The sequence below is a fragment of the Chaetodon trifascialis genome, chromosome 1 (genome assembly GCF_039877785.1).
Source record: "Chaetodon trifascialis isolate fChaTrf1 chromosome 1, fChaTrf1.hap1, whole genome shotgun sequence".
Taxonomy (NCBI): Eukaryota; Metazoa; Chordata; class Actinopteri; order Chaetodontiformes; family Chaetodontidae; genus Chaetodon; species Chaetodon trifascialis.
In genome coordinates, this window is record NC_092056.1 from 33,413,065 (window position 1) to 33,435,980 (window position 22,916).

Below are 22,916 nucleotides of genomic sequence, written 5' to 3' on the forward strand. Positions count from 1 at the left end.
ATAATTTTCACTTAACAAATCATCCTGAAAGCCTGTTGAATACAGCTTCTAAAAAACAGGTAAACCCTTCAGGAAGTATTTCATTTAAACAAAAACATAAATATATTTTCACATGACACGCAAGGTTTATTTTATTACAAAAACGGACACTGTGACAGATGGTCTATCGACTCATATGACAGTTGACATACTTGAGTGTTGTGTTGCAGTTGCAACGTCAGAACTTTGTAAAGTCTTGGCCAACAATGACAGCGTACTTATCATGCTGCAAACTCTCTATTTAGTCTTACCATTGTTTTCTATAAGGGCCCGGGGCATGATTTCCCTTCTAACCGTCCTAAGTTTTAGTGCTTTTCATTTGGTTGAACTGGACCTGTGTTTTTTCCTGTTATTGTTCATTTATAGAACTGTCTCCTGTCTCGACACCACGGTCTGTTAACTCGGCCGCTTCCTATTTTACATCCTCCAATACATAAATTATGATATTCTGATGCTGACAATGAACGCCTCAAACAAAGAATTACTATTATTATTATTATCATTTTTACTATAAAAAGGTCTTAATTCTCCCCCCCCCCCCCCCCCCCCCAACAAATTCCCAACTTTGCTCTCAGATAAGGCAGCTATTATTTCATTTCAATAAACCCCCCGGCTCTGTTTGGTGCGCCTGAATGTGAAAGTGGCTAGTAGGCTACTCTGTAAAATTCGAGCTGTGATGTAATGCGTCCGCAGGTATAAATATAGAGGCATGGCTGCACAGCGTCCATACAGGTCAATGTCGCTCCGGCGTTTAAGCTAGTGCGCCTGTCGGTCTTGGAATGAGCGCAACTTCCACACACTCCTCTCTGCCGCGCTGCTGCTTCTTCTTTTTATTCTCGCTTCATTGGAAAGGCAAACGCCGTGAGGCTGCTTTCAGAGCCAGACCCGGGATGGGCTCTCTGGCGGCCCTGCGGACTGTCCTGGTCCTGGTCCTGGTGACCGGACTGGCGGGATGCGTCCCCGGCCTGAACGGGACGGTGGATCGCTTGGAGGCCCTTTACTCCCGGTCCTTGGCGCGGGTCCCGGGAGAGAAGCGGGAGGAGATCAGCCGGGACAGCGACTACCTCCTGGGCATAAAAAGATTGCGGCGCCTCTATTGCAACGTGGGGATCGGTTTTCATATTCAGGTGTTGCCAGACGGAAGAATAACAGGAGTACACAACGAAAATCGTCACAGTAAGTTGTGTCAGTTATTTTATCAGTTAGATATAAGGTGATTATTTATGTTCTCACTACAGTAGGCTAATGGACTTGCTGGTTTCAAACAACATAAATAACAAAAGCAAAGTTCCCTTAGTCAAGACATTCTGTTCTGTTCTGTGTAATAAGCTTTGAAGTAATAAAACATCTTCACAAACTAAATAACCAAAATGATAACTGGCCTATAAGAGCATGTCACAGACAGTCACAGACTGATGAAATGTTAGGCACCTGCAGACACCTGATCCCAACCTTTACTTCACAACTGAATGAGATGCTGCTTATGGTGTCAATCAGTGAACATCTTACAGATCTCAGAACTAGTACAACATCTGTAGACCTTCCTTAATGTCTCCAAGCATGTATGTGCTGGTGCTGTCCGCCTTGTGTGTAACCAGAGCTGCTGTGATCCAGGCCAGCGGCGAGCCAGCACCTAAAGTTAGGACATAGCACAGCGCATAGACCCATCTGTTAAGAGAGATTAACCCCAAAGTCGTTCACTGCCTCATATTTGTATACATGAAAAGCAACAAACATTTATTTTCTTACACGTCAAATATAATCCCTGTCATCCCATGTTTGTGAACTGCTGTCATACTGTAATTAATTGACAAAACCCTGAGCTATGGAACTTAAATGGTGTCTTTTTCCCCTCTGTACTATTTAAAGACAAAAGACAAAGACAGATATTCATTACAGAAAATCTCTACTAAAAATCCAAGCCACTGTAAAATGCTTCAAAATGATCACAGGAACAAAGGACACACACACACACACACACACACACACACACACACACACACACACACACACACACACACACACACACACACACACACACACACACACACACACACACACACACACACACACACAGTCTGCTGTAACAAAGCAGCTTGTCAAGGCCAAGTGAGAAACTATCAGCAGGGGCTAAGTCAACCTGCAAATATCTCTGCATGCAGTTGCATTTACATCCACAAACCTCTGAAAGAATGCAATAATGACTGATGACTGAAAAGAAATTGTTATTTGGTCAAATCTTACACCAAATCTCAGAGAAAATATTGGTCTTTTAGTGACTGTTAAAACAACAGCTTTTCACACACTAAATGACAACCCTATTTTTCTTGCACTATTCTGAGCCAGAGAGGTTTTTTTTAATTTATTTATATATTATAATATATATATATTTTAGTTATAGTTTTTGGTGTTCTTGGGATAAAATAGATGTAAGCATGGGATTTTGATCAGGATTTCATTTACTTTTGTAGGAATTCACCCAGTCTGAGTCGACATAGTCCACAAATTTTCACACATACATATGTTTAAGGATACAGAATGAGATCAGGCTTACACAGTGATACACCTTGCCAAACCCAATGAAGGCCCACAAGCACTAAAATGAATCTACTTTAGTTATTGAGCCTCAAAGAGTTACTTTTAATACTTAATTAATACTTGTAAAATATTTAAATATGTAAGTGCTCATCAGCATTTACAGATCAGATCTTGAGAAACTGAATTCTTTAGCTTGCTGATGAGTTTCTGGATATCCAGCTCATCTTCTGGGACACATACAATAATGTCAATGTCTGTGTGTGGGGCAGGTTAGCTTGGATCTCTCTATCAAACCAATATGTTTTAGTGTCTGTGGCTTGTTTTTCCTGAAGGTCTTCTGCAGATCTCTCCAGTGGAGAGAGGAGTAGTGACTCTGCTGGGCATTCGCAGTGGACTGTTTGTGGCCATGAGCCGACGAGGAAAGTTGTATGGATCTGTGAGTGTACAGTCACTGTCTCATGCTCACAACGAACACACACACGCACGCACGCACACACGCACGCACGCACGCACGCACGCACGCACGCACGCACGCACGCACGCACGCACGCACGCACGCACACACACACACACACACACACACACAGAGTTGTTACATGTGCAAATTTTGTAAAACCTTTTGTTATGTTACAACTTGTGATGCTGCTGATTAAATGAAATGATTTTCTCATTAATTAAGTTTTCATTTCTTAAGTTTTAATGGTACAATGGTGCAAATTTAATTTCTGGTTTGAAACCAACTAATTAAAGAATAAGGACGAACATGAACACAAACTTACTGAATTTATAAATAACTGGTGCAACCCAATCTTGATCTGGGATATTGAGCACCGATGTGAGGACATCCCAGGTGCACAATCAGAATACAAAACCGTATACTTATAAAGCAACAGTCAAAGATGAGTTAATAACTGAATTCAGTTGTGAACAGTCTCATTATTCTCAGCTCTCAAGCTATTATCACACCCACTGAGAGAAAGTAGTACAATCAGAGCATGGTGTCCTGAGTCCTGTCTCACTCACATCATTCATTACTTCACAATCAATTATTTTTTTTTGTTTAAATCACTGAATGAAACAGCTCCTGTACAATAGCACTCAGAAATAAAGCAATTGTTTGATAGCAATCACAATGAACAATACTCCATCCGCCCAAACCCCCTATCCACCCCCCTTCCCATGTTCAAGCATTTTGGTTTTGTCTCTGCCTTCACACAATCAGCATTTTCAAAAAATTCATATATCTCCCTCTTTTCTCTTTCAGCTACACTACAATAATGAGTGCAAGTTCAGAGAGAAGCTCCTTGCTAACAACTACAATGCCTATGAGTCAGTGGCTTACCCAAGGATGTACATCGGCCTAAGTAAGAACGGCAAAACAAAAAGAGGAAACCGAGTGTCACCCGCCATGACAGTGACACATTTCTTGCCAAGAATCTAGTGGCCTCATAAATAGTCCTCACCTCAATTTAGAGATTGGGAGGGGGTTGGGGACTCCACACCATGATGCACTTTCACTCCAAGCTTTATGTAAGTGTATCATATTTGATCTTTTGCTATGTATATGCTTAGCAACAGTTTTATATATATATATATATATATATATATATATATATATAAAGGGGGGTGGTTGTCTTTTCACAGTGGGTCAGTAAGATCCAAGATGCTAAACATGTTATTTATGTTTTCATATTCTAATTTATCTGATATTTGCTGCTACAGACCGAAATCTTGTCGTCAGATGTTGAATTTCTTTGCACTGATGAGAGAATATGCAGCATTGCACAGGTGACATTTATCACTTTACTATGTATTATTTGAAACAAAACAGGACCTTTTGGAGTCAACCTAAAAAAGAAATGAGGCGCGAGTGTCTTTGGCGTCACTGATTGCTTATTGCCAGGGGGAGAGAGAAAGATGGTGGGCGCAAGAGAGAGAAGTGGGGGGAGTCGAAAAACCCCCCCAACCTCCACCGTTCCGTTTATAGCTCTGAAAGGGGGGGATGAACTCTGAACTTTTCTGCCGTCAATCTCAGCCAGACCTACAGTATAAGACTGCAGATAGAGAGGCATCCTATTTGACATTATATAAGTGAAGAATTTGGGAGTTTAAAAGCAAGGTTAAACTGCTGAAATGCATTGGAGAAACCAAAGCCTTTACTGTGGAATAGGACTAATATTTATGTCAAGTTTGCCTGATCAGCCTGATTGGCTCATAGCTGTTTGACTGCAATAAAATAAGTTTGCCTGCTAGGTCTGAAGCAGACCAGTAGAGATTGAGAGTCAGCATGGCTTAGGACTCTGGTAGTTTGTGCCAATCAGACAAATATTTGCCATATTGCCTGTGTTGTGCCAAAATTTGTCTCCCCAAGAACCTAGTCATCATTGTCTTCACTTAAAGAAATTCCATGTAACTTTTAATAGAAGAAATATGCAGTCTTCCGCTTAAGATGAAAAGTCAAATTCATAAGAAATAAAACACACCCGAAGTTTAATACATTTTTAACTTTTGCCACTGTAATTGTCACTTTTAGCTACATTGTCAACAGAAATTACAGAGTTTTGCTTTAAAATCACCTGAAACGTTTTTGGATTATTTTATTTTATTACTATTTAAAAAAAAAAAAAAAAAGACATTCAGGAAATATGCTTGTTTTCTTTCTTGCTGAGTGTTAGATGAGAAGATTATTACTCTCAAGCCATATGAAGCTACAGCCAGCAGTTGATTAGCGTAAAGAGTAGAAATGGGGAAACAGCAAACCTACTTTGCCCAAAGGTATCAAAATACTCCTACCAACACCGCTAAAGCTCACTAATTGACATGTTAAATCCCATTTGTTTTATCCATACAACAAATCAAAGTGCCAAAGAGAGTCTTGTCCTGAAGTTTGCAATGAGTGCATTTCATTTTTATATTTCATAAATGAGATATAGTGTTAGTGATCTTAAGTGAGGTATTGGTAGGCTTATTTTCCAAACTGTGGACAGACCCAGGCTCGCTGTTTCATCATGTTTCCAGTCATTGTGTTTCGAAAAGCTCACAAGCTGTAGCTTCATATTTAGCACACAGACCCGAAGGTGTTGTTAATCTGAACATCTCAACAAGAAAGCAAAAATCTCAAACTATTCCTTTATGATGCCAGTATGCTGAAGTACAATCTTTCTTCAGTTTTTTAAAGAAATTTCTCATGCTATACATCAGTGTAATTTACTAAGTGCATTGTCCCTCCAGTCATTTCCTTGTGCAGTGATAAAGTAAGATCACAAATACATTTTACTGAGGATAGACATTTTGGCACAGTTCCAGTATGACTAACTTGCATTAGCTGAGCCATGCACTAGTTGAGTTTAGTGTAAATAACAGACTTCTTTTTTCTTGTATCTGTCTCATGTCTCTCTGGCAGTCTCTGCAATTGACTTCAGCCCAGCTCTGGTGGCCATGTTGTCCTAGTTGTGCCTTGTCACGTTCCAGCTATCTTTACCCTGTGATTTACTTTTAGAAAGGATAATCATGGGAGAAATATTTACGGACAGCTGTTTGACTGTGCTATATGCTAGGGCCAGTAACCCTATATTTTTCTTTATATATTTTGTAAATATAACCTCTAAGTAATTGAAGGTGCTGGTATTCCTTTCAGGGGGAGGACAGTTTTAAACCAACAGATCTGGGAGGAGGTTGATGTTTGAAGGCACAAGGCATGTTTGTTTGGCTGGCTTTGGTGCAATTGATGAATAAATTATTCATGAAGAGAATTCATATCGATAACCCAGGTAAAAAAAAGGACTGGTGAGAGATACGTGACCACATTTTACTTGTCTTCTTTTTTTGTTTGCAGTACTCTTCTGTTTTCTTATTCAGTCTTTTATCTAAGACATTTAAAATGCTCAGTTTCAACATTCCACATACGATAGCAAATGTTGTAAACAGCCAAACTCCTGTTTAGCATTGTACTGTTTTCTCTGCTGAGCAAGAGTGCCTTCAGTAACAGTGATGATGCATTAGCACAGAGATCGGCCACACTGAATACACACTCTAGGTATTACGTCACATAACTCAAGCAAATATCATGCAAACTGTCGCTGTAGTGGGTTGAGGCTGCAATTTTTCTTCAAACCAGTATGGATGTCCAGACTGATCTCACTAGTGAGACATACATGTCATTGTATTGTCAAAATAAGTGCAAAATCCATTGTCTGCTTCTTTTGTAACATCTCTTCTTACAGTTGTTCAAATCTCCTCTCCAGCATCTCAGCTAGTCAGCAGCAATGCATGCAGGTATACTGGTATGTCTGGTGCTCACAGCTGTGCTCAGTGTTCTCCAGTATCACTGCTTTGCATGACAGGCATCATGTTTACAGTAGAATACCTTACTTCCATCTGTCACTGACGCAGGGCCAGCCCTCTTCTCCAGCTGCTTATTTGGGTATTCAGCAAGACCAGTGTCATTCTTAAAATCAGCAGTATGTGATTTTTATGTAGGCACACTTTCTGCTGATACCATCCAAATGGTTCAGATACACATGCAGGTTGACAGTCATTGCTGACCATGTGGACTCTTACAGAAACGTCACTGCACACTGATCTTAGATATGCTCTTTTATTTTATTATACTGCACAGCAGCATCTCAAGACCACTATTTCGTCCCATGTCACTGTTGTCACTGACCAGGTGGTGTCTAGTCATGGCAATAGTTTGTTTTGTATGCCCAGGTTTTTAGATATCCATCTCTGAGATCTCTTTCTTGAAAAAACTAATAATCCACAGAAGAAGCTGTTTTGACTGCTACTTTATACTAAATAAATAGTTGCTATGAACACTAGTAACAGGATGTCATAAGGACAACACTGTTTTTAGGTCATGCTGTGGAATTATTTAAATGCTATGTTTTAATTCTGTAAGCAAAATAACCAGGGTAAAGTGAGAAACAGATATCTCCAAACCTGGAGGAAAAAAAAATCTACACAGCTTGATCCAATTAGAGATAGGTGAGAAAATGTTTTTTTTTTGTTTGTTTGTTTGAACTGACCCTTTAAATTGTAAAACATCAACAGTGAGCTGTTGATGACGGTCTGTATCCAGAAGTGTATCTTCAAACAAACTCTTTTAGGACAGAATAAAGCCAGCCAAGAGTTATAAAAGTGACTGGATTTCATTGCTCAAACTGGTTTTTACATATCCCTGAACTGTAAACTGTTGATATATTTCTTTGTAACTCTGCTGCTTGGCTCTGCATTCAGGCAAAGGAATTTCCATTGTGAAGTGATGATATGTTACTGTACTATCTATGATTCTGAGTCCTGTGGTCTTATGACAATTTTGTATCAACTACTTTTATCAGTTGTCCTGTAGTTTTATACAGGGCCTAATAAAGTATCACACTGTATGTGCTGTGCACATGGCTAAAGTTTAACTTAAGGGAAGCTGACAATAAAATCAGTCACATACATGTAAGGTATGTATATGTATTGTCATCTGTATTTTTGTGGTAAGATTGTGTTTTATTAGACAGTATTTATCATTTAAAAAATATGTTCATGTAACACTGCAAAACTGTAACACTTACTTGTGTATTCATGGTATAATGCAAATGCAAATTGTTGGGTTTTGGGGAATTATGAATAACATAAAGCAACATAATCTGAGTAATTAAGAGATTTTCTCTAGCTAAATTCTACATCCAACCAAGCAATGGCAATACAAATATGCTAGTATTTGCAATGAGATCGGGGATGTCACTGTTGCTATTCAAGACGTGCATCTACACAAATGCAGTTTGTCTCTGACAAAATATGAAAACATATGAAATCTGTGGAATGAAGTAACCCATGTTTCCTGGTTAAGATTACATAGAAACACTTTGAGTCAAGATGTGGTAACAGTCAATTTACTGATCTCATTTAACAACAGTCTACTATTTTCAGTGACCATATTAAAAGTTTTTCATTTTAATATTACATTTCCATAAAGTTGAGGGATATGCAAAATAAAAAAAAGGTTTGGTCAAAACTGAAGCAGCAGAGTTTGAGATATTCTGACTTTTAGTCTAGTATGAATCATGCCACAAAAACTCTGGTTTCTACACCTTCCATATTGCAACTTTTTAAACTCCACTACCCACAGTTTGCAACACAGGCTGTATGTTGTAGCAATGTAATGTAGCACTGTGTTGATGCTGTCTTTCTCAATTTTACATCATAAACCCAGCTTTGTTTTGCACTACTGTTATCAATGCTAATATATGCTCACATTTATCCATTTCTTCTGTTGCAATTTCCAAGTTGTATATTTCTCTCAACTGTGTCAATAACACTATTTATTATACATATTGGCAACAGTATTTTTAAAAACTGTATATATTGTGCATATATATAGACCTAGTATGTCTCAAGTGCAATAGTATTTTCTCAGGTGCAATAATATTTCTCAAGTGCAATACAATATTTTTCATGTCAGTAGTTAGTTTTCTTATAAGACTACTAGCAACAGTACTTATTTATGGCAGTAGGATTGTTTGGCCTTTACTATTTTTTTTATAATCTGTTTAAATGTACATATACAAAGTTGTTTTTTCTATTCTGTACCTTGTATACTTTTATATTGTCATTTTCACCTCTTTATGACACTGTGCTTGCGCTTTGTAATACTTGCTGGCTGTAACGACGAAATTTCCCTGTTGTGGGATAAATAAAGTTTTATATTATATCTTATTTTATCTTATCTTATAAATTTAAAGTTTCAAGCCAAAGCTAAGATTGAAAGCTCCTTCACCAGCACAGGATACATTCTACAACTATCTTCCCAAGCTTCCCATGTAGTACTCCTAATGACAAGTAAACGATAATAGTGACTAATAGTGATCCTGTGGTAGTCATTACAGTTTCCTATAATGACCTTAGCTCAGTCATTGATCATTTTTTAAAATTCTAATTAAATTTTAGAAATTAAGAGCGTGGTGTTTAAACTATGTACATTTGATAGTAAGGGATAGTATAATGAATGATTGAGCTGCATTAATTTGGTGCATACTGAATTACCTTGACAACGATTGGATGGATTGCCATGATTTAAAAAAACAAACAAACAAAACAGTTAATCTTCCCAGAGGATGATACCTGATAGCTTTGGTGCTCCTCTGACTTTTCCCTCTATTGCCACCATGAGTTTAGAATTTGTAATTCAGGGTGAAATACCTCAACAACTATTGGATGGAATTGTCATGAAATGTGGTCATTCATGTTCCCCACAGAATGAAGAGCAATAGATCCTCTGACTGACTGTCTAGCCGCATTATCAGCTCAACATTATAATTTGTGCAATACTTTGGTGCATACCTGCAAAACTAATGACATTCCGATCAGCCTCAGTGGTACTTCTTCTTCAGTACCAGCAAATGTTAACATGCTAACTAGGGTTGAGTCGGATACTCGTTTCAGACGAGTATCCAGTACGGATAAAGCATTTTTGACGAGTACGAGCATGATACGAGTAAACATAGACATAATATACGTGGACGCCTCATTACGTGCTGGAGCGTAATCCAGCCTCGCCGCCATATGGGTGGGTCTCAGCTAGCACCAGAGCCAACCGAAGTCAACGTAAAGAGCACAACAATGCCCCTATATTATTTATTTATTTTATTTTATTTAGCTTCCCAGCCCCAGTTACAAGCTTAACAGGGTAGTGTAAGACGCTGGAATGACCCAGACTTTTAAAGCTAACTTTTCCAGGCCTTAAAAAAAAAGAAAGAAGGAAAAAAATGTGCTGAGCAGATATATGGGAGCTTGTATGTATGTATGTGTTAAAATCAGTGTATATCACAAACATCAGCAGTTTCAGTACAGGCTATTATGGAATCTTTGTCATCCTAAAGCTGTAAACAGTTGTTTAAATTTAGACACGTCAGGCCAGACGATGTGTGTGTGTGTGTGTGTGTGTGTGTGTGTGTGTGTGTGTGTGTGTGTGTGTGTGTGTGTGTGTGTGTGTGTGTGTTTGAAAGCAGCAATGGACTGTGGGCCGACACACATGATGAGTTGTCCAAAAAGAAAAAACCTTCCTCGTTTCGACAGTTTGTTTTGGTGAAGTTTTATTCCAACACAAATGAGTATAAAAACTTACTCAAAGTTTAATGCGCATGTCAACAGGTTATGTTGACATGCGCACTGACGAGATGTCTGGTTTTTGTGCGTGTGTTGTGTGCGTGGGCACGCGTGCATGTGCCTGTGCTTAACTTTACATTAAATAAACTCAGCGCACAAAAAGAAAAATGAAGAAATTCTTGTGTTATTGGTGTGTACAGAAGGGCCATGATTTTGTGTGTGTGTGTGTGTGTGTGTGTGTGTGAGAGAGAGAGAGAGAGAGAGAGAGAGAGAGGGAGAAATCAAATGAACAATCAAGCTGTTTCTTTATTAAAATCTAAAATTAATTCATATATACATTTATTAATATGCCATACCATATGTCTGTATTATGCTCTTTAACAAAGACAAAGTATTTCAGCATGAAAGCATTTGTTTTTAATGTGTGACAACGTCCTGTATCATAACTACATCTCTGACGTTTGTAACAAACCAAACCGTGTGAAAATCGGGTAAAAATTAGAGGAGTAATGATGATAACTGTAGCTGGACATACACCTTCCTCCGTAGAAATAAATGCACTGGGGACGCATGGGAGACCCATCCAAGATGGCGGCCGCGCTGAACGTCAGCTCCAATAGGAAGCGTCAGTCAATGAGGCGTCTATGCGAGTAAAACTCGTCAATATCCGTGCTCGTGCTGAAGGAAAATCCTCATTGGGTAACCGACTGTCTTCACGCTCTGTGATTGGCCAGTCACACACAGTGCCCGTCCCTCCTTAGTCAGACACGTTTCTGCAGCTAGAACTGTGCCCCACTCTCGCACACACACACACGCACACACAGACAGTGACTGATCTCTCTGTGCTTGGCTTGACTCTAGCCCACGTTGCTCTCTCCAGTACCCAGTACTGGTTCGTCTCATACCTCACTGACCGACACTTCTTTGTAAATTGGGATGCATGTTCCTCAGGTACCCATGAGATCAAGTGTGGGGTTCCCCAGGGGTCAATTTTAGGTCCAACTCTTTTTAATCTGTACATGCTACCCCTCGGGGATGTCATCAGGGGGCATGGCATCAGCTTCCATAGTTATGCTGATGATACGCAACTGTACATTGCCGTGTCTCCTTATGACACAGGGCCTATTGATGCCCTTTTTAACTGTATTTTAGACATCAAGTCATGGATGGCAGAAAATTTCCTTCAGCTCAATCAGGACAAAACAGAGGTCTTAGTCATTGGTCCTGAAGGCCAGAGAGAGAAACTTTTACCAAAACTAAAAGATCTTAAACCAACACATTGTGTAAAAAGTCTGGGCGTGATTTTTGACTCTGAGCTTACTTTTATTCCACACATCAAAAACATAACAAAGATAGGTTTTTACCATCTTAAGAATATAGCCAGAGTCCGCCCGTTTCTCTCTCAGGCCAGCACGGAGGTGCTGATGCATGCTTTTATCTCTTGTCGCTTAGATTATTGTAATGCCCTGCTCTCTGGTCTTCCCAAAAAGAGTACTTCAAATTTTCAACTACTACAGAATTCAGCCGCTCACGTGCTGACGGGGACCAGAGGGCGGGAGCACATTACATCAGTTTTAAAATCGCTGCATTGGCTCCCCGTGTGTTTCAGGATAGATTTTAAGGTTCTTTTATTAGTTTTCAAGTGTCTTAACGGTCTCGGACCTTCTTATTTATCTGACCTTCTTTTACCATATCAACCCTCACAGACCCTGAGGTCCTCCAGCTCCGGCCTCTTAACCATACCAAAAGTAAGAACTAAAACACACGGGGAGGCGGCTTTTAGTCATTATGGTCCCCGACTGTGGAACAGCCTGCCGGAGAACCTCAGGGCCGCAGAGACCGTTGATGTTTTTAAAAAGAGGCTCAAGACTCATTTCTTTAATCAGGCTTTTAATTGATACGTCTGATTTATCTCATTCCTTTAATCAGGCTTCTTATCTTATCATATATTAGTTGTATGTTTTAATGACATGACTATTTACTATTTATTTCATTTACTCAGTTTATTTATAGTTTATCTATAGCTTTCATTTATAGTTTATTTACTATTTATTCCTTTTATTCCTTTACTCATCTCATTTCATTCAATGTTCATGTTTTATATATTGTATTTTACTCTATTTTATCTACTTTACTTATTGTCTCATGAACTTTTTTTCTTTTAAATGTTTATTTATTTATTTATTTCAACTTATTTATTTATTTTTTAATTCCAGTGTTTCCTCGGCGGGTCCTCCACACTGAGAGATGTGTCTGATCTGTTGCGGGGGGGCTGTCCTCGGGCCCTCTTGGCCCGGCTGGTTGGGGGAGTCCCTGATGTCTCTCGGTGTGGACGACCCCAAAGGTGGCCTTTTCCTCAGTCATTAGTGCCGTGCCATGTCTCGTTACCCCTGCTATCGTCTGCAGTAAGAATGTGTGTGTGTGTGTGTGTGTGTGTGTGTGTGTGTGTGTGCGTGTGTGTGCGTGTATGTGCGCATGTGTGCATGTGTGTATGCATGTAGTTGAGGGTGGGTGCTTGTACATACGGAGGGTGGGAGGGATGGGTTTTTATTGTTGCTTTATTTTGATTTCTATTGTTTTATAATCCTGTGAAGCACTTTGTGTTACATTTTAATATGTATGAAAAGTGCTATATAAATAAAGTTTGATTTGATTTGATTTGATGATACTCCTTAGGTTTTCTTCAGCTCGCCTCTGTTTCGGTTTGTATGATATAAAGTTACTTGGTGAACTTGTTTCGTAACGAGAGCTGAAAACGGCTCGTGTCGCGTCGGTCACTTCCTCCACTCCGGTCGTTTTTTGTTTTTTTTTAACCGTCTGCTTGCTCTTAGTTTGGCTGGTGATATAAAGTCATTTGGAAAGATTTGCTCGTACTGAACGCGGTGCTTTTGAGAAGAATACAGTAAACCAGGCTGACTCATTATTTCCCTGTTTGCCATCACTGGATGTTTGCATGAATCACCAAGTTCACACAGATCATTAAAAAATAAACAGTCTTACAGACCACTTCCACACATATTTTGTGATCAAAAACATTGATTTGAATCTCAATTTTGAGGCTGTTCTGTAAATAGTTTTCAAATAAACAATAAATATAGCAACTTCTGATCAATCCATATCAATTTCAGACTTAAAATAATGTACAGATTTAAGCCCCACCCATTTTAGGTCCTGCCGACTCTGAGTACAGATACAGATAAATTAGATGGTTGAGCAGATACAGATACAGATACAGATAGTGGCGTACTCGCTCATCCCTAGTAAATAAGATAAATTAATGAATTAATGATATGCAAAGTTCAACATTTAAGAGCTGTTATACAGTCTTATGGCAGCAGGAATGAATGATCTCCTGAACCTCTCAGTTCGACAGCGCAGGGAGAGGAGCCTGTTGCTGTGGCTGCTTCTCTGAGCTTCCAGAGTCTCATGAAGAGGATGACTTGTTGACTTGTTATTGAGGATGGCGTGCACCATACTCCTCATCCTCCTTTCCACCATGGACCCTCCCACATTATCAACCCCAGCTTTAAGAGCTTAAATCATACATGACATCATCAGCATGTCAGGTTGTCAATCAGTGAAAATCATGAGAAGGCAATGATGTTGAAATGTGGAAATAATTCAACTGTGATCTCACACATACACATAAAACTTGTCATTCATGAACACAAACCAATTATTTCAGAATCAAGAGAAACAACAATGACCTTTCATTAAATACCTGCAGTGGGATTCTCTTACAGTGGTGGAAAAAAGTTTTCAGACACCCTTAAAATTTTACACATCTCAAATATTATCATGAAATATTTGTGGAAAAATATTTTTTTGTGTTTCAAAAGGTGTGGCTGCATTAGACAGACACAAACAAATACAAATCATATTTTTTTTTTGTTTATGTTAACTAAATTCTTGACAGTTTCAATATGTCAGTTCTCAACATTGTCAGTATCAAAGCCAACAAATAACAGAGAATGTGTTCAAAACTGGAAAAAACAAACAAACAAACAAACAAACAAAAAAACCATCAAATTAATATTTAGTAGTCTTGCCAGTAGAGCTCTAATCCTGGCTGGCATGTTCCCTATGAGCCTTTACACTTTGAAACAGACCTTTTGATAATTCACCACAGATTTTCAATGGGGCTCATGTCCGGGGATTGAGCTGGCCACTCTAAGACCTGGATACTGTGCTCCTGCAGCCAAGTTCTACTGGCCCTGGATGTGTGGCAAGGGGCATTATCTTGTTGAAACATCCAGTTTTGACCTCGGCAGAGCAGTGCAGGTGCAGAAGGGAGTACGTGGGTTTCGAAAATGGCACAATACTTAGCAGAGTTCAATGTGCCATCACAGACAGTGAGATGACCAACACCAGCAGCATTCATGCATCCCCAAACCATGATACTGCCTCCACCATGCTTGACAGTAGATACTGTACATGCTGGAGATAATGCTTCGCCTGGCCTTCTGCGTATCCTCACATTAGCAGGAGGAAGATAAAGCTGGAAACTGGACTCATCTGACCACAGAACCTTCTTCCAGTTCCTGGCTGTCCACTTCTTGTGTGCTTGGGCCCAACGACGCCGGGCTAAATCAATCAATCAATTTTTAGTTTTTAATGGCTTTTTTAGGATTTGTTTAGTATTTTGATTGTGACTGTACTAAAAGAAATTGCACTTGAAGACCTAATAGTGATTCTTAATGCAGTATACCACAAATGCATGGGGTGTCCAAAAACTTTTTTCCACCACTGTATGTGAATCGTCCATTCTCTCTAGCTGCTTGGCACTTTGCTGGTGTGTCTTTTGCACTGTGGTCTTTGCCAGAGCAGGACAGGCCTCTCCACATAGTATTTCTGTCCTTCAATTCAGCGGCAGCCAGGACTAAACCAGGTCACAGCCTGAAAGAATGACAGAATGACATGTTTCTGCTTGCTAAAACCAAGGCCAGCCTGGTTAAAGGCTGTAAATCAGATTAAAGATAGAGTCCAGCCTTCTGCATCCTCTTTCCTATTGTCACCGGAGCCTTTCAAGCACAGTTGTGTTATGATATTTTATTAGATGGGAAAAAAACAATAAAGATGACTCCACAACAAGGACAGTATTTGTGTGTGTGGGTTTTGTGTTTGTGTGTCTGTGTTTGTGTGACATGGTAGGACAGGGGAATAAAATAGCAGTCTCCCCTATCCTTCCCTGTTTCATCATGACACACAATTCATTTTCGGTCTTTCAAAGTGGATCTTTCTTTGAATGCATCTAATGGGCAAGAGATATGTGGAATGGGAATTAAGGACAAACTGTAACAAGTGTGCCTTTTTTTAATCAAGTGCTGCTCCATTTGTGTATGCTGACTGACAACTTAATGAAACCATCAATTAGTTAAACAAACAAGGTTAAACATATGCACACAAGCATACACAAACATGCACAGACATGCACAAACATGCACGCATGCACACAAGCATGCAAACACACACATACACACACACACACACACACACACACACACACACACACACACACACACACACACACACACACACACACGTTGTGTTTATATCACTTGTGGGGACATTACATAGACTTGCATTCATTTCCTGGAGCCTTACCCTAACCATAACCACTATCTGCCTATTCCTAACCCTGTACCTAATCTAACCTTACCTAACCCGTAACCCTATCCTCAGTCTGCACCCTAAAATTTAATGATTTACATTAAGGGGACCTGCATTTTGTCCCCATAAGGGAGGTCAGTCCCCACAATGTGACTGTGTAAACAGATTTTTGTCCCCACAATGTGATAAATACCTGGTCACACACACACACACACACACACACACACACACACACACACACACACACACACACACACACACACACACACACTCGTACACGTACACACACAGAGGTTTTAATCACTTTTGGGGACATAACATAGACTTAAATTCATTTCAGAGAGACTTATCCTAACCACCCAGTTTGTACAACATGGAGACACACACACACACACACACACACACACACTTGCAACTGTCCCAAACTACTAATTCATATAATGTTCTTTTTTGTTGTTGTTGTTGTTGCTGCTTTTACAAATTGTGATGCCCTTCTCTCAGCTCAGAGCATTCATACATCTGGACATCCAGGTTAGCTATGTTAAACTGCCCTTGACACCAAGCCCAGTCCTGTCCAGACCTATTAGCCTATCTTTACCCACAACAGGCAAATTAGCTGGTAGCTTCAGACGGGAAAAATGCAGCTCAGGTAGGTAAGGGAACAAAAAATCACTGTTAGGGAGAAAATGCACACAGGCAGGCAAAACAAAAGTAACAACACAAATCTCCAGATGGGAAAAATGCGGCTCAGGCAGGCAAAAAACCAAAATCACTGCTGGAGGAGGATTCAGCAACCACTAGTATGGGAAGGAAAAATAACCATTAGGGAAAAAAGCACACAGGCAGGCACAAAAAATGAACTCACAGGAGTGGACCAAAAAGATACAGTGAGATAACACGTCGGCTGGACAAGTGTGGCAGGGGGCAGGAGATCAGTCTGCGGTGAGACACAAGCTACATATGCGAGAATCATCCGGCACAGGAGTGTAAGAGAAGCCAGCTTAAAAAGGAGAGTCCTGATGAGTCAGGATTAGAGACAGATGTGTCCAGCCGCTGCTCCCCTCAGAGGAGATCGGCCCCTCCCCTGCCACACTCCAGCCCTGGAGAAACACAGAGGCAGAATCAGAGCAGCCAGCCCTGGCTTCCTTCAACACTCGTCGGACCCGACAAAATTGCGCCTGGACGGATGGTACTGCCATGCCAGGCTCCTGACTAGGAAACAGGGGGGGCTGGAATCTGGTCATTACCATAAAAGGGGACATACCTGTGGCGGAGCTAATCAGGGAGTTGTGGGCATATTCCACCCAGGAGAGGTGCGTGGACCAGGAGGCTGGGAGACAGGATGCCATACATCTCAGGGAGGACTCCAAATCCTGGTTTGTTGGCTCAGTTTGACCGTTGGACTGGGGGTGGTAACCGGAAGTGAGACTGGCAGAGGCCCCCAAAGCCTGACAGAAAGCTTTCCACACCTGAGAAGTGAACTGCAGTCCTCTGTCTGACATGATGTCCTGAGGAATACCATGAAGACGGAAGACATGGAGAACTAACAAGTTAGTGGTCTCTAAGGCTGAGGACAATTTGCTCCCGGTTCCCCACGTCATAATTCTGCTCTGCAGACATGAGTCGGCAGGAGAAGAAGGCGTATGGATGTAATTTTTTGTCCGGAGGCAGGCGCTGGGAGAGGACGGCCCTGACCCCTGAATCCAAGGCGTTGACCTTGACCACGAACTGTTGTTCTGGATCTGGTTGAATTAACAAAGGAGCATTAACAAACATTTGTTTGAACCTATCAAAGGCAGCTTGAGCTTCGGGTGACCACTTAAAGGAGACCTTACTGGATGTTAGCTGGGTGAGGGGGGCGGCTATGCGGCTGTAAGTTCTAATGAAACCGTGGTAAAAGTTTGCAAAGCCCAAGAACCTCTGCAGTTGCTTGCGGGTTGCTGGAACAGGCCACCCCTTCACTGCCTCGACCTTGGCTGGATCTGCTCTGAGCTGCCCCTTCTCCACCACATAACCCAAAAAGTTAACAGAAGTTACATGGAAGTCGCATTTCTTTGCCTTTACATATAGGCGATTCTCTAAACAAATACCACCCTGCGCAATAAATCTCTTAATACATCATTTAACATGGCCTGGAAAAAAGCAGGAGCATTAGTTAGTCCAAATGGCATTACCATGTAGTCGTAGTGGCCCAGGTGAGTGTTGAATGCTGTCTTCAACTCGTCCCCTTCCCGGATCCGTACCAGATGGAATGTGTTTCTTAAGTCTAGTTTAGAAAAGATTCAAGCTTCATGAAGGGGACTGAAGGCAGAATCAATGAGAGGGAGTGGATACTTATTTTTAACTGTGATTTGATTCAAACCGGTGTAATCAATGCAGGGGCAAAGAGTTTGATCTTTCTTCTCCACGAAGAAAAATCCTGCCCCCACTGGTGATGAGGATGGGCGAATCAGACCTGCTGCTACCGAGTCATTAATATAGACTTCCATGGCCTCTCTTTCAGGCTTTGTGAGGTTATATAGTCTTTTGGTGGGGAGAGGTGCACCTAGAAGCAAGTCTATAGCACAGTCATAGGGGCGGTGAGGAGGGAGTGAACAGGCCTGATCTTTACTAAAAACTTCCTTTAGAACGTGATACTCACTGGGGACATTGGACAGGCCCACCACTTTAGGTGGATTAGTGGTGCCGGGGGTCTTCGTGGGAACTGCTGATTTAAGACAGTGAGCGTGACAGCCGTTGCTCAAGTTTCTTATGGTGGCGGTGGACCAGTCAATGTGGGGATTGTGCTTCTTCAGCCACGGGATCCCCAAAAAAACTGAAGAGAGAGGTGATGAGATCACATACAGTTCAATAAATTCATGGTGGTTGCTATAGAGAATTAGTTTGATTGGTTCTGTTCTATCCGTGACAACCTCCAGAAGTTTACCGTCTATGGCTAACACTTCCTTCAGGGCAGTAATCTGGTTCAGGGGTTATGGGTATTAACAAAATCCTAGTCTATAAATTGTCATCTGCGCCCGAGTCCACCAGCACCTGTAACGGGAATGTTTGCAGTGGCCCGTGTATCATACCTTGCACCTGCTGTTGGGATGAGGAGGAAGAGGAAATTGGGCTCACCAGCACCCCCCTGCCTGCTGATGAGCCTGGCCTTTTGGCACCTCGGGACACTGAGCAAGGAAATGTCCTTTCTGCCCGCAGTAGAGGCACAGCTGGTCTCTGATGCATTGCTGCCACTCCACCAGTGTGAGGCGAGCTCGTCCCAGCTGCATGGATTCCCTCCGCGTCTGGGGTGGTGGAGGGAGAGGAGGGTGTCGGTGGTGCTGGTTTGCTGGTCCAGTCCGGGGAAGGCGAGGGGATGTACTCTCTGTCTATCCTACCCTTTCCTACGTCTTTCCCTCATCCTATTGTCTAGGGCAATAGCTAAATCGATGAGGCTGTTCAGGGAGCTACATTCGCTTTAAACCGCTAGCTCGTCCTTTATTTCCCCAGCTAGCTCCTTGTAAAAGATCACCTGAAGAGCTGGCTCACCCAAACCACTTTCTACTGCCAAAATGCGAAAATTTTGGGAGACCGGCTGGCTTCCCTGCCGTAAATTGAATAGCCGACTTAATGCCTCCCAGCCCTTGAGTGGGTGATCAAAAACTCTCTTCATCTCTTCCGTGAAAGAGTGTAATCAGTAATTAATTCTGTGTTCTGACTCGATATAGCAGGGACCAAGCTGCTGCCTGTCCGGACAATAGATTCATGACTAACGCTGTTTTCAATCGGTGAGTGACGTAAGTGATGGGCTGTTGGCTGAAAACTAAAAAACACTGGTAGAGGAACTGAGCACATGTACCTAAATCACCTGAGTACCAGGCTGGGATGGGGATATAGGGTTCCATAGGCGGAGGTGCAGGGTGGGCAGGAGGGCCCACGGGAGACGTAGGAGATGCAAACCAGTCCCTAATGTCAGCCAGTTTTCCTCCCAGGTGTGTCACGCTGGTGGTTTGTTGCTGAAGATGTTCCATGACTTGGTGCATGGTCGATTCGTGCTGGTGCGAGTGGCTTCCAGTGATAACAGAGTCTGTACACTAAGTTTTGCTCACGTCGATACACAGTCCTCTGCCCCTGATCTTACGAGGAGTGCTCTGCCGCTCTGAGGAGCAAAACCAGTAGGAAAACAAGAACTGTATCACGAAGATACGGTGAGACGCTGAGCCTCGCATTGTGCATGCACTGCCATCTTGAATAGACATGTGTACAAAACAAACAAAGCCCAATGGTTCAGGACACACATTATAATGTTCTGAGCAGCCAGAAACATGCAGCCAGCACAATGATTTAGGTGTCTCAAACAGTAATGACAGGACTAAGCTGTCCTTTAATTTCACAAGACAGCAAGGCTTATACAACAATGAAGCTTATGATAACACTTAGCATTAACTGTCTCTGCCCAGACAAAAGCATCTTACTTGAAATTACTTCAGGAGTGTTTTTCAGTCCATCCAGTGCATTCAGCATTTCCTCCATCCCAGACGATGCAGAGACCACTATGTCACTTCCTTGGCAGACTAGTCCTCATAGGCAAAGGGAGACATTGACCACTTTGGTTTAGTGCTCCCCAAGCCATCTGTCAGTGCTGTACGCACCTCCCTCCAGGGGCAAGCAGATACTTTCATGATGCCCCAAGTGGAAGGCAGTGTCCCTCTCCATCCGCACGCTCTCATGTCCTACCACGGCGTGTTACTAACTTAGCTCCTTCCCCGGAGTCTCTGTGCTTTGTCGTCTTGCAGGTTCCCATGGACAGTGGCTGAATCTGGATTGTGGATTTCAGCTGCATCTCCTGCCTTGGCCCTGCCTGACATCCACTGCAACTGCTACTGCTGTTATTACATCCACTGTCACTGTTACTGTGACTGCATGTCTGTCTCTCTGTCTCTGTCTCTGTCTCTGTCTCTGTGTCTCTCTCTCTCTCTCTCTCTGACTGCATTTCTGTCTGTCTGTCTGTCTGTCTGTCTGTCTGTCTGTCTCACTCTCCCTCTCTTGCTCTCCCTCTCTCACCCAACCGGTCGAGGCAGATGGCCGCCCACCCAGAGTCTGGTTCTGCTCGAGGTTTCTGCCTGTTAAAAGGAAGTTTTTCCTCGCCACTGTCGCCAAGTGCTTGCTCATGGGGGAATTGTTGGTTTCTTTGTAGATAAAAGAGCTTGGTCTGTACCAGCTCTATATGGAAAGTGTCCTGAGACAACTTCTGTTGTGATTTGGCGCTATACAAATAAAATTGAATTGAATTGAATTGAATTGAATTGAATTGAATTGAATTGAATTGAATTGAATTGAATTGAATTGAATTGAATTGGTGACGGAAGCTGAGCTGACTGTGGCAGTATCCCCCACAGGATGAGACAGACAAACTAATCTTCAGCAACAACTTCCCAGACTTCCCAGAAAGGGATCCAGATGGCAGACCCAAGTTAGACAGCTTGTCTCCCACCATCTCGGCTTCTCCTTAAGCTTTTCCTGTCTCCCCAGTGGCAGACCTGGTGTCTGATTATGAGGACTTTCTGTGTCAGTCTGCCAGCCATATGCTAGCCACCAAAAGACTTTTTTTGGACTGCCAGACATTATCAGCAGGGATACCAGCAGAAGAATCTTCCTCTATTCACAGCCTCTTAGGCAAGGATGTTTATGACCAGCAGTCAACAGCCAAATATCTGGCACTGTGGCTTCGCTTCACAGAGCTCCAGTCATTTGTGGAGGCTGGTAAACTGAAAGTGCTGGTTTCCAGGTACAAGCCTTTCAACAGAGTCCAGAAAGACATGGGAAGTTTTCCTTCTGTCCCACTGCTAGAGTAAGGCCTACCTACCATAATTCTACATCCCACTCTTCAGAGCGAGTTAATGGTGAAATCTCAGCACCACTTTTTCTCATACATGGAGCTGAGTGCTTCCAGTCCCATGGCCAGCACTGGCCTTTTCAAGGGGATGAATGGACAATTGTTTCACACAGTGGCAGTGATGGCTAGCTCGCTGCAAATTATGTCAACAGAAGCTTGAAAGATGTGCATGCACCAGCTTCTAGAGAACTGCTTAGCTAAGCATGGAGAAGCCTGCAGCCTGCTATTCATAATGTCAATGCTACACTCTCTAGGACTCATCCCATGTCATGCCCTCTGCCTCTCATGTTAAACAGTTTGCCTCCAACTATGATTGGTGTCTGCTGCAGCCATTTCATCCTGCAGGAGTCAGATGACAGAACCCTGTTGTGCACTCTCCAGCACCACAGTGGGATTTACCCCTGGTGATGCACATTCTGGGTGATCTCTCTCAAGATGTTATCCATTAAAAGAGCACTCTTCCTAGGACTTGCTGTTGGTCTCACCTTCCGTCTTTTCCATTAGAGTGCAGCAACTTTACAGCCAAATCCCTCATGTACACCTGAAGTCCTGAATGACTGACTCAGAATTCGCTGATAAAAGAGGATGAATACTGGGGTGGTCTGTAGACTGTTATGCAAAGAATAGGAGGACTGCTAAAAACAAAGGCATGGTGCTTAAATGATGTAAAACTGTTAAAAGGAACTGCATTTGCAGACATTGTAGTTCTTGTGATAGATGCAGTTCCGCCTCCCTTTTTGCCCCCTCTAGTAGAGAA

The 22,916-nt window shown here is 41.9% G+C and overlaps 1 protein-coding gene across 1 annotated transcript; it reads left to right on the top strand.

The window, feature by feature from the left end:
• The first annotated feature begins 818 nt into the window (after positions 1 to 818).
• On the top strand, positions 819 to 4,018 carry fgf4 (fibroblast growth factor 4). Its single transcript, XM_070966822.1, has 3 exons — positions 819 to 1,215; positions 2,910 to 3,013; positions 3,842 to 4,018. The coding sequence occupies exons 1-3, from the start codon at positions 819 to 821 to the stop codon at positions 4,016 to 4,018; spliced, it is 678 nt and encodes a 225-aa protein (XP_070822923.1).
• Positions 4,019 to 22,916: the final 18,898 nt, after the last annotated feature.

Bases quoted from the DNA above. Each gene is read 5' to 3' on its own strand.
- fgf4 (XM_070966822.1), top strand. From the start codon at position 819: ATGAGCGCAACTTCCACACACTCCTCTCTGCCGCGCTGCTGCTTCTTC. The intron at 1,216-2,909 runs GTAAGTTGTGTC...TTTTTCCTGAAG, and splicing joins ACACAACGAAAATCGTCACA to GTCTTCTGCAGATCTCTCCA. The intron at 3,014-3,841 runs GTGAGTGTACAG...TTTCTCTTTCAG, and splicing joins GAGGAAAGTTGTATGGATCT to CTACACTACAATAATGAGTG.